We start from the raw sequence: 13,091 nt of genomic DNA, 5'->3' as shown, positions 1-13,091 counted from the left end.
ATTGTCACCTTTAAGTTCTCTTCTAACCATCTCTACATTGGACATTTGGGACTCGCTACAAAGGTTTCTCTTGAAATTACAACTTCTCCCTTCTGGATCATGCCTTTTTTCTCCCTGGCTCTATGGACCAAGGATTTAAATTGTGGAAATTCGACTCTACACTACTCCTCCATCATGTTCTCAAGGACCGATGACTTAGGCCCTTACAGGACATTTTACACCCGCCCCAGCCTTCATCATTGGACTGGTGGAGAAATCGGCAGCTAGCGGACTTTTTGTGATCTCTTCCCCAGCCTCTACGTGGCTTAATGTATCTCAACCCTGTTGAATCCGTTTTCCATCTCAAGCAACCAGTTACTCATGCCATCTCAATGTTCTATAAAGCTCTTTTGATCTTACTTAATCCAGGATACTTACTCAAATAAATCTCAAAGGTCTGTGATTCTACCAATGGCACTGTCTTCCTCCATATCCACCAGAATGGCGGAAGTTAATTACAAACTTTTATCCAGGTGGCACTATACTCCATCTAAACTGCACGCAATGATCCTGACAAACTCCCCCCTCGGTTGGCGGAATTGTGGACTTACTGCAACCCATGAACATATTTGGTGATCTTGCCCCACTATACAAACATATTGGAGATCTATACTTCACATTGCTAATCAGATCCCTGGTTACACCATCCCCTTTGATCCGTGGACAGTCCTGTTTCACTGTACTCTAGAATCCGTGAGCTCTTACAAGCGCTCTATAGTACCCCATCTTTTAAACGCTGCTAAAGCCCTAATCCCGGTTCACTGGGGCCGCCCTGAACCACTCCCCATTTGACAATGGCTAAGCAGGGTTGACTCTACTGTCCTTATGGAGGACTTGACCTATATTTCCAAAGGGAAAATTGATCAGGGCTACAAGATCTGGGCCACCTTGATCCAGTTCAAAAACTCACCCCCTCATGCCAAACTCCTGGAGCCTTCTTCTGACGCCAGCTCTTCAACGACGTTGACCTCCTTATAAGTCCTTGTACCCATGTGTACCTCCTTATGAGTCCTTGTACCCATGTGTATTTTGAAATCTGTCTTGTGCCTTAACATGTGCCAGCCGAACCCTGACGCCACCCCCCCCCCCCCTTATTTCCAAACTCTTCTGCCTCTTCTCCCCTCTTGTTTCAGCCTTTCTCCTTCTCTCCTTTTCACTTACCTTTCCCACCCCCTCTATCTCTTATCTTCCTTGCTATCTTTCCCTCTCCATACTCCATTCTTCCTCTTCTTTTCCTTCTTTCCTCTGCTCTTTGATTTAAAATACTTTATTCTCTCACTCTGTGTCCATTACATATGTTTACCTAGTACCTACAAGGTTGACTTGCTGGAACCATTTTCTTCTCCATGCTTGTTCAACCATTTTCTTCTCCATGCTTGAGTTGTTATTCGGTTAATTGTTCCTCATGCTCACCGCCTTTTTTATGGCACCTTTGGTACATTGTACGTGTTATATCTTTGTTGGTTCTCTCTAATAAAAACGTATTATACAAAAAAAAGTCAGATTTTTCTGACTTGCTAACTATTGTAGGTGAGTAGCTCAGAAAGTAATACAACCAGAAACAGCCAAGTAAATAGCATTTTCAGAAAGTGGTCTGCAATTGCAGCCAGTACTGCTTTCTTTTAAAACCCAGTTACAAGAACTTAAAGTGGAGTTCCACCCTATTTTTATACTTACCTCCATCTTCTCGCTCCGGGTCACCTGAAAAAGAAATGGATAATCGCATATTTTTTTTTTTTTTACTTACCTCGTAGCGAAGAAAATATACTTACCTTACTTCCTTCTTCCTCCTTCCTCGGCCGCGGCCCGTCGTCACTTCCTGGCTCTGCAATGATTCCTGGGAGCTGGACGTCATAGCTCCCAGGAATCATTGCGCCTGCACCGGCCCCGACGTCAGTTCCGGGTCGCGCGCGTCATCCCCTTCTAAACAGCTTCTGGGCATGCCCAGAAGCTGTGGAGGGGTGACGCGCGCGACCCGGAAGTGACGTCGGGGCCGGCGCAGAGCATCGTGGGACCACAGAAGGCGGAAGAAGACGCCGAAGAGGACGCGCTGGCTTCAAGCTGCCCACATCTGAGATGGCAGCGCTGGACAAGACATTTGCAAGGTAAGTATTTCGTCTTGCAGGTAAGTGCAACCCGGGACAGATCAGAGGCTAGCCATTGTGGAATGCACTAGCCCTGACTGTCCCGGGGGTATTAAAAAAACAAAAAACAAATCCAGGGTGGAACTCCGCTTTAATTTTTGCTCCCCTATGTTTACATGGATTTTTATTTCTGAGTGCTCAGGCTTCCACTCACATGGTAAAAATTCACTGGTACCTGAGCTGCATGTTTTTTGAGGGGGAGCAAGTATAATTTTTTGCCGGTACCCGCTTCCACTTCTGCAATCCTCACTTCGGTGAGGATCACATTGCTCGTCCCAATACCCTTCCTGCCTGCAGCCTCCTGGGACACAGCAAACATACAATAAATTGCAGTTGTGTGCCCTAAAAATGACTTGTGTCATTTTTACTGACATTTTGCACTTGACAAACTGTTGAGCTGACATAAAAGATTTAGACTACAACCATTGTATTCTCCAGGGGCCCTGCTTTCATAACATTTTAAATGGTTTGGGGCTTTTAGGTAATCTTCAGGCCTAAAATTATTTATCTATCAAAAAGTCTCTGGCAGGGTAAGAGCTAAAGCCATCTTCGTGTAGAAGTGTGAAATTTTAGAATACTTGTGTAATTATAACAAGAGTAACACTTACAGGTATATATTACTTCTCACAGTACTCCCTCGGCAATGCTTTCATCTTCGCCCATTACAAGAAGACCTGGCATTTTTGTTCAGGTCTTTTCAAGGGTCTAAATCCTGGATGCTGTCCTAGAAATAATACATTTGTACAGCTCAGCTTCACTGCTGCTTACTCTCAATCTGTGACTAGCCAGTGTAACAGTCCATCCCACCAATACAGCCCAATCTTTCAGTTGCTTTTCACCCTGTGACCAGCCAGTGTAAAAATCCATCACAGGTTCGGTTCCTAAAGATTAACTAAAAAAATGCACTGAACAGAGTGATTACACAGAGATGAAAGACTTAGAAAATACTTTCTAAGGTGTGCAACAGACTGATGATATCATCTTGCCAGTATGTTCCTCTTACAATGCTTGAATTGTGCAATGTCAGAAATGTTTTCATCTCTCCCAATTCAGAGATAAATTGCAAGGTTCTTCCAGATCAGGCATTGCTGGAGGTCCATGTACATTATTTTCATAACATTGCTAAATACGGATTTATTGAGCTGTAGGTATTTAGAATTTTTTTTGTCATCAGGTTTATTACTGCAATACACAGTAGATAGACCAATGGTTATATTTTTGTTTATCTCTTTCAAGTTTAAATATTTAACACATGTAATGTTCCTTAAGGCTCTACAAGTTAACAATGCAATAGGTACCGCGATTGAAGCTGAAGATGCTGACCAGGATATCCTCTACTATACGCTAAGTGTGGTGAGTAGCATATAATAATTGATACATCTGTCCATATACACAAATGTCAAAGTTTAATTTTAAATCGAGGCCTTTATTGATGGTGGTATTATCTCTGTTACCAATAGTTAAAAAAACATATTGCAGAAAACCTCTTGCTTTACTTCTATACACTGTACTTACATACATGTATACTTATACAAAAAAGAGAAGGGTTGGGACTTTAAATGAGGCATGTACAGCATGGCTAAAAAATTAGTCAATGTAGAAAATGTATGTTTATTATCTTAAACAGTAGATGGCATAGCACAATACCGTTAGTACATATATGAATTTATGAACATACAAATAACATGTTACAGACCATATTCGTGGAAAGAAATCATAGCAACATAGCACATTGCATTATGTGGTGAAGGACAAGTGCCCTCCATGTCATTAGATCACTTAAAAAGCAGGATAGTGAAGTAAAATCAAGATGAATGAAATACATTGAACCATCTATAAGGAACAAAGTGCATCCAGATATGCCCGAAGGGTTTCGTGAATTCAACCACTTCCTCAGGGGCGAATGCCTCAATATCTGCAAAAAGACATAAATAAACCAATATGGTCTGATATTATACCCATACATTGAGGAAAATTATATGTGGAGAAGGGGGGAAAAAATGACTCATCCCTTTGTATACTCACATATCGGTTAAGTCTGGAACCTGTGAAACTGAAATCTGAGGGCTGCTTAAGATGTCTATCCCAGGAATTCATTTAAAGTCCCCCAAAAAAACCCTTTAGCTACATGAATACTTATGCTTTGAGTGTTAGCGATTTTCCTTGTATTTGCAGCCTAGCAGTTTTTGATTCACTTCCCACCTGATAAATCCAGGAATCATAACTGGCATTCCCCAGGTCAATTCTAGTGGTGTTCACCATTTGACAGGATATCGTGATATCTGGACTTGCTCCAAAATATATATTTTGCCTGTAAACAAGAGAGGAGCATATTGAACAGTTGTTGGGCTGAAGACAACTGTCCACGCATGCTTAGGGCATAGTCGCTTAGATCATTAAGCATAAAGTGGTCCACGATCAGGATTACCATTGTAAGAAAGGTCAATAATCAAGGCCAGGTTTCAGTGAAGAATTACAAGACGACTGCTGTTAGGGAGCAGAAGATTGGGTGATCTCATGGAACGGAATGTGGGATACAGGTTTTTGCAACTTTCAGTTGGATAGCATATCCTGCAAGTGCCCACCTGGGGAACAGGAATCAGATGATTTTTGCTTCTAGGTTGTCAGGAAGATGCATTCTGATTAAATAAAGAGTTCTTCTAGTGGAGCTATCATCGAATGTGTGCCCTTCTATGTGTGTTCAGAGATACTTAAAGCATATCAATAGTCAATTTTTTTTTTTTAATTGGTGAAGGGTTTGTATATTTTATTGTGGTCTGTGTTCCTGCTCGGGAGATTTACCTTCTTTATTTATCCTGGTGACCATTGCCACTGGGACAGATTATGTTGGGAGATCCAAATTGTTACAGTTGTGAACAGAACAGGAGGTGAGGGGAAATTTTATTTTTTGACAGCTAAGAGAGGATCTTTTAGACAAAAGGCCAGTTCACTGCCTGACAGATATTTGTGAGGCTAAATTCTACTCTTCCCAGTAGAATTAAAAACTCCCTGTGTCAGCAGTCAGTGGGAGTTTAATTTTGAAAAAGTTCAAAATGGTGCACATAAAATATTTACAGAAAAAGGGTGTTACAAAGAAACAATAAAGCAACAATAAAGCAACAGAGAAATAAAAAAGGGCTGAAAATGAAGAATACTTGTTTCAGCAGATTTCAGTCCGTGAGCAAAGTGATCAATTGGCCCTCATAACTTGACAGGTCTTCTTTTTCTTGATGGTACATAAGGGCTGTCAACTTCAGGAGCAGTCTCCTTTTTCTCTGATATCACGGATGGTGTTGTCAGAGACTTTCTGACCAGTTAAGCAGCTGAGGACAGGCCGTGGGGTGTCACTGGGTTTATGACCATGACCCAGATATAGTTTTCCATAAGTATTCATATCTCTGAACACCTACCATTTACAGACTGCTAACTTGCATAATACTGTTCAACATGGAATTTGCTTTGGAGTGAAAATAAATATGGCAGGCTTTGGATGTCTACTTTACCTAGGAGGGATAAGGGGTGCCATTGGTTCCCCATATGGTCTGACATAAGGATGTTTAGACTTGAAACATTACAAATTTACTGAGAAAAGTAAATATGTCGATATTCTGGCTGTGCTGGTATTATTTCATGAGTTATGAGATACACTGAAGTTTTAGAGACTTGGCTGCCAACCAGTCTATCAGGGATATGTATTGCTACAGAAATTACAATAGGGGGGGTCACTCAAGCAGGCAAGCCTGACAGTTTTTTGGGCCCTGATATGTGTATTGAGATATTGATAAGAGATGTCTGCCATGTAGCTAAGGGTTATAGATTGTATGAACTGAAAGGAGGAGGGAGGAGGAGAGAGGAAAAGGTCCCTGTGTTATGGCTTCTTATGACAAAATGGAATGGAAGACTTGTGACATGAGCAAAATGGTTGCCACACACACAACTATTCATGTGCCTAGTATGCACAACCATTACAGTTAGTGGACAATGAGAGTATTAAAGGTCCTTGTAACAGTGATCAGTGGGAGGAACGGTGCCCCATCACCACTGTTAGTGGTCATTGGGAGAAATGATGCCCCTGTGTCAATTTGAGAAATGATGTCCCAGTGTCAATGGTCTTTGGGAAATTGTGTCCCCCTCCTTGGTGTTTAATAGTGACGTACCTTGTAGATCCTATGCCCCATACCTTTCCATCCAATAGCCCCATACCTTTCCATGCCATGTTTCAACACTCAGCACCAGTTGCCACTCTGTTATAACAACTCCCTCCCTGTGGCTTGCAATAAGAACCTCTAAATATAGGACCTTTCATTGCAGAAGACAGTCTACAGCCAATCCCGAAATACAACACTGGAGACCACTGAAATGTATTCTTGTTTTGGAAAGTTTTCCTCTTACATCATTTTATGAGGTGAAATTTCCTGAATGAGACAAAGACAGCAAATAAGAACTGTACATGGGTTTAAATTAGGGATCAACCGATTATTGGCAAATCGGAGGGCCGATATTCACTTTTGCCAATATATCTGTATCGTCCCCGGAACTGGCCGATATTACCGATTTTCCAAATATTGCTTATGTAAGGGTAAAATGATGTCACATAGCATAATTCCGTTTACAAATGTTATTGAATATGCCACTCACATATGTACAAAAGATATAAGCAATTCCACATTAGCAGATTTGCTCGCAGATCGGTATCTCTCTCCCACTTCCCGTAACTGATACTTGGATGATACTGCTCCGTTTTGGCATCCACTCAATGTGGGGAGGGTGCTTTGGGGTGCTCCCCAGGCAGCCCAGTGTGTGGGTTCAGCAGCATCCTTTGGCTCTGAGGAAGGGGGTTCGCCCTTGAAACGCGTCAGCCCAGCCACAGTGGTTTATTATGTGGTACACAGCATGCCATCCAGCATCGCGTAGTACCCTGGCCACCTTGGAGACCCTATGTTGAACATGTTGTTATGTGCGATATTCACATCTGGTTTGTGAGTATAATGCTTATTTTATACTATTTAATAAACAATTTTAGTGGTGATGCACTAGGTCGGTGCGCCCCTTTCTTTTTTTGTTGTCTTTAGGTGCCCGTTTACATTGATGCAGTGTAGTATTGCACGTTAATGCATGGCTGTGTGCTATGTTGTGGTGCCATTTCAATGGCCACCCTATGAACCTTGCCAGCACACCTCAATGCTTATTTGTTTCAGTGCACCACAACACACAGATGTGAACTATCTGTGCATTGTAGTGTGATACCCTATAAAAAAAAAGATGAAGATATGAAAATGATTGGGCTTCCTTAAAATATAACTCATGGCAAAACTTTTTTTTAGTTTTGTTTAGAGGGGAGAGGGATTAGAACACCTGGCAGTTTTTTTGATTGCTGTCTGTGTCCGCATTAGGGAGATTAATCCTCTCTGTTTGTCCTATTTACCATTATCATAGAAAGTGAAAGTAAAAGAAAATCCCAAATTTTGGGCTGTCCCCAAAAAAGTAAATGAGGGGAAATCTTCCAATGGGGACACTAGTTCTGGTAACCTGGGGGTCCCTTCATTTGCACAGATTTCCCTTCACTTCCTTTTTTGGTTATGGGACAGGAAGTGAAGGTAAATCTCCCCGATGGAACAAAGAGGGCAAAAATAAACCTTACAGGGATTGCAACCCTCCCTCTACTCACTCTATCAAAAATGAAAAAAAGTTTTGCCTATAGTTCTACTTTAACGCACTGCATTTTAAATCAAGTCAATGCAGCGCATAATGTAAATGGGCTCCAAGGGATAGAAGTTTGCTTTCTCTGTTGAAGTTTTCAGTAGGCCCATAAGAGCCTGTAGACTTTAGGTTTACAAAAAAACAAAAATAGAATCATCATAAGCGATATTACAACCATTACCATATGTCCCTTGTGCTGCTGTCTCCTCTTTTGGTAGAGATCCTTCCCCTTAGGCTCCCCCTCCCCAATGCCATAATTGTCTGGTGTAGTGTGGGTTATAAGCAGTGATGGGATTCAAAAATTTTAGTAACCAGTTCCGACTTTCCCAGCAGAATGACCAGCGTGCCCCCTTTCAATGCACAGTGACCAGCGTGCCCCCTTTCAATGCACAGTGACCAGCGTGCCCCCTTTCAATGCACAGTGACCAGCGTGCCCCCTTTCAATGCACAGTGACCAGCGTGCCCCCTTTCATTGGCCAGGAGGAGGATCCGTGTGACAATAGCAAATTCTCATTCGCTATTGTCACAGAACGGGTGGGTCGGGGCGCACTGCTCCGCCCCCCGGCCGCCACGTCTGCCCGAGCGTGGGACATTCAATTGTCCTGCGGGTCCTTAGAGGGATTCAGCTGGTTCTGCAAACTTGCAGAAAGTTAGCAACCGGTTCTATGGAACCGGTGCGAACCGGCTGAATCCCACCACTGTTTATAAGCTTCAGTACAGCTGTAATAGGCACTCATCAAGATTGACGGACTATGCCTTCCCTTTTCCCCTGAGCTCCTCTATTCATAGAAGTCATAATATAGCATCTGTGAATGAAACAAGATCTAATAATGGAGGAGCAGACCTTTTAATCATCCACCCATCCTCCATTCACAGATCATGTATGATTCCACAAAGCCGTAGTAAATAGCTACCATGGCTTTTGTTTTTTAAATAGCATTTTTTACTTTTTTTTATAATTTTTTGCATCCATCCCCTTTAGCCACATTCTGTCTACATAGCGTCAGCTACACGTCAGTGTTCAGAACCATATTACTGATAGCAACAGTGGTGCCTGCACAATGTATGTCGGCATGACTGCCATCAGGGGTGCCACGTGGGGGCTTGACAGCGAAGGAACACCATTAGGTGACAGTGACAGTTGTCATTCAATAACTGAAAGTTTCTGAAGGAAACAAAGCTGTACATTTGCATATGTATATGTAAACTCTAAATAAATACATTTAGCTATCTAAAGCACAGTGTGTCCCAAACAATCATCATGTTTTATATGAAATAAAGTACTGTTTTGACATTTATTTTCAGTCATTTTTGTATATCAGCACTGCCATTTCCAGAATAAATATGACCCTAAATTTATGTAAAATTGTAATTGTTGTGTGGTCTTTTTCAGAATTCATACTTTCGTCTCTCTTCTGAAACCAACCCGGTTATCCTAGTGAATAAACGTCTGGATTTCGATGATGCTCCTAAAGTAAATCTGAATCTTATTGTACGGGTAAGGTATTTTGGTAAATTATCATCAAAAATTTAGAAAAACATTATTTTATGCAAACTACTGGAGTACCTGGCCAATAAATGTCCTACCTTTGCATACAGTCATACAATTTGGTAGGTGTGGTCATTCCTAATAGTGAGTCTTAAATGTAAACAGTTCTGTTGTTTACATAGGAGACCCCCCCCCCCCATTCTTCTCATAATTGTGGACTGTCACTCAACAGCTCTCTGCTCTGTCCTTCCAGTGCTCACTGGAGCACTGGGCTGTGGAGGGGGTGGGAGGGGCTGGCTCAGGCCCTCAGCGGTTTGCTGACAGACTGAGCCAGTTGCTGAACCAGGCTGCTGGGTGGATCCCAACCATATGGTTTGGATCCTTTCAGAACCTGAGCCAACTCTGTGATGTCAGCCAACAGCAGGCTTTGGTCCACTGTCAGCTGAAAATGGGCCACAGGAGTGCAGAACGAACTGCACTCTTCTGATCCATAGGAGAAATACAGCCAAAAATGTTTTGCCTATAATTCTCCTTTAACACTTGAGTACTGATGGTTGTGTTTTCATTTTAGTTTATTCACTGAACCTGCTTCTGTAGATTTCTATCAGGTGAATTTGGTGAAGCAGGGGAAGCGAAGGCACAAATATCCTGTCATTTTGTGTCCAATACTTTTTAACCACTTCCGGACCGCCCACTGTATATATACGTCATTAGTTTGACATTAAATACCACAGTTATGGCAGCAACTAGCTGCCATAACCCCAGTATTTTTTTTATACAGTGGGTGATTCCCTTTCACATAAAAGTGATCCGGCGGCAGACTCGCCACTGGATCACTTTTAGAGTTGGCGTGAGATGTGAAACCAATCCCCCACATCCCCCACCCGCCACTTTACGGTCATCTCCAGCCTTACTGGACCTTTTGATTAGCACGGAGCTAATGCTCCAATGCTCTCCGTGGTGGGGTGCGAGTGAGGGGAAGATGACTCCCCCTCGGCTCTATGTCCTTGGAGGAACAGAGCGATGTCCAACAGCACTTCCACATTTCAGGCTTAACCACTTAAGCCCTGGAGGATTTTACCCCATTCCTGACCAGGGCCTATTTTGCGATTCGGCACTGCGTGACTTTAACGGACAATTGCGCGGTCGTGCGACGCTGTACCCAAATGAAATTGACGTCCGTTCCTTTTTTTTTTCCCACAAACAGAGCTTTCTTTTGGTGGTATTTGATCACCTGTGCGATTTTTTGATCATGGGCTATAAACAAAAAAAGAGCGACAATTTAGCAAAAATAACAATATTTTTCACATTTTTTATATGAAATTCCCCCCAAAAAATGTACAAATCAAAATTTTTTAACATTTTAGGCCAATTTTCTGCTACATTTGTTTGGTAAAAAAAATCGCAATAAGCGTATTTTGATTGGCTTGCGCAAAAGTTATTGCGTTTACTAACTAAGGGAAAGATTTTTGTCATTTTTCTTTTTTTTAACGAGTAATGGCAGCGATCTGTGATTTTTTTTTTTTGCAACATTGCGGCGGACAGATCGGACCCTTGACTGACATTTTTGACACTTTTGGGAATACCAGTGACATTACTACAGTAATCAGTGCTAAAAATATGCACTGTTACTGTGAAAATGACACTGGCAGGGAAGGTGTTAACTTTATTGGAGAAGGAGGGGTAAGTGTGTCCCTAGGGGCGTGCTTCTAACTGTGAAGGGATGAGGCTGTTTGTGTAACAACAGAGAAATACAATCCTACATAGCAGGATCGTATGATCTCTGTTCTTACACAGGGGAGAATGACAGGCGGCTTTGTTTACATTAGCCGCCTGCCTTTCTCCCTCTCCACCCGACGATCGCGAGTGACCGGCGGACATCGGGTCCGCCGGTCACATGCGCGGGGGGGTCCGCGAAGGAGCGGGGGCGGGAGCGTGCCCCTAGAGCCCCTCACAGGCTCACTTTGCCTGTGAGGGGCTGACTGCCGCAGTAAATACACTGACGGCAGTCGGCAAGTGGTTAAAGGAGTGAATTTTTTCATCTCTTAAAGGCAAAATTACTTTTTTTTGCTTTAAAGTGTAAATGTGAGATCTGAGGTCTTTTTGACCTCAGATCTAGCAATAACGAGGCTTTATCGTGCTTATTTCTATTACAAGAGATGTTTACATTCCTTTTAATAGGGATAAAAGTGATCAAAAAAAAAAAATTAAAGGGACAGTGTAAAAAAAAAAAGTAAAATAAATAAGAAACAAAATTTTAAAGCGCCCCGTCCTTCCGAGTTCGCATGAAGAAGCAACCGCAAACGTAAGTCGTGCCCACATATGTAAATGGTGTTCAACCCACACATGTGAGGTATCCCCATGATCATTAGAGCAAGAGCAATAATTCTAGTTCTAGATCTCCTCTGTAACTCCTAACCGGTAATCTGTAAACATTTTAAAGCCTCCCTTTAAAGAGATTGTGAAGTACGTAGTTTGTAGCCAGTGTGCCCAATTATAAAGTATGACAGTAGGTATCTATTTACTCGGCATAACATCATCATTCACATTTTAAAAAAAGTGGGCTAACTTTACTCTTTTCTTTTTTTTAAATTAAAAAAAAGTGTATTTTTTTTTAAAATGCGTTTTTAAGACGGCTGCGCAAATATAGTGTGACATATAATAGTTCAACAGTCTCCATTTTATTCTCTAGGGTCTCTGCTAAAAAATAAATGCTAGGGGGTTCTAAGTAGTTTCTAGCAAAAAATACAGATTTTACCTTGTAAACAACAAATGTCAGAAATAGGCCTGGTCCTTAAGTCCAACTAGTACTCCAATCACCCTTCTGGTTTTATATCTGCTGCTGGCTTTGTGTGTTTGCCAGTAAAGAGATTTTGGGAAGACTATTGGGAATTGTTAACACGCAGACCAGAATGCTGTCAGTGGATGATTCAGTAGTCACACAACAATGACCATCATGGAAACTTCAAAATGATTGCTAAAACAAGTCCCACCTCCTACCATCCTCATCCACATTATTGCCACACCTTGCCACACCTGTATTTATACATGTTTTAACTATCATTAGATAAAATGCATTTTCACATACTATAAAATGAAAACAATGAAAACTCACAGTTTTTAACTTTGAATGTACCATTTCAGGATACGCTGGATCCTACAGAAATTCCTAGCCACACAGCTACTGCCAGCATAATGATTGTCATCATTGACGCAGATGATAAACCGCCGTTCTTCATACCATGCACAGCAGTCTCAACAAAAATATGTCTCAATTTTGGCTACACGGGCAACGTGACCAGGACTGTACAAACAGTGAGTGTTAGAATTGTTGACACAGTGATTGTATGTTTTTATCGGAAGCAGGATTACTACTGAAGGTGGTTTTTCTCCTTGGGATATCAAAAACTATCTTGGGATATCAAAAACTGAGGGCGAAATCATTGTAACTGAGCAAATTCCCTTTGCAGCAATCCTGTTTAGTAAGACACCTCACTAATGTGATGAAAAGCAGTGCCAGTTAGTTATAGTAAATCTAAACACTATGCTCCTTTCACATGGGATGTGTCCAGTCTGATCAGCAGGGGATCTGTGAACAGAATAATTGCTAAATCAGAGCACAATGGAATGGATGTCACTTTTGTGACATTTGTGTCCTTAAATTTTTTGCTGCATTTAAAAAAACTTAATTTTCCGGACCCAAATTTGATTCAAATGAA

The 13,091-nt window shown here is 41.7% G+C and overlaps 1 protein-coding gene across 1 annotated transcript in view; it reads left to right on the top strand.

The window, feature by feature from the left end:
• CDHR5 (cadherin related family member 5) overlaps nucleotides 1–13,091 on the top strand; it is a 159,372-nt gene that overhangs the window by 105,639 nt on the left and 40,642 nt on the right. Inside the window, exons 5-7 of the mRNA XM_082270999.1 lie at nucleotides 3,453–3,536; nucleotides 9,277–9,381; nucleotides 12,517–12,687. Coding sequence (XP_082127125.1) covers nucleotides 3,453–3,536; nucleotides 9,277–9,381; nucleotides 12,517–12,687 — 360 coding nt within the window. The remainder of the gene's footprint in view (nucleotides 1–3,452; nucleotides 3,537–9,276; nucleotides 9,382–12,516; nucleotides 12,688–13,091) is intronic.

The sequence above is a fragment of the Pelophylax lessonae genome (assembly GCF_965119305.1).
Source record: "Pelophylax lessonae genome assembly, chromosome: 10".
NCBI lineage: Eukaryota > Metazoa > Chordata > Amphibia > Anura > Ranidae > Pelophylax > Pelophylax lessonae.
The sequence above is the reverse complement of the archived record's forward strand: the minus strand, read 5'-3'. Positions and strand labels throughout refer to the sequence as shown.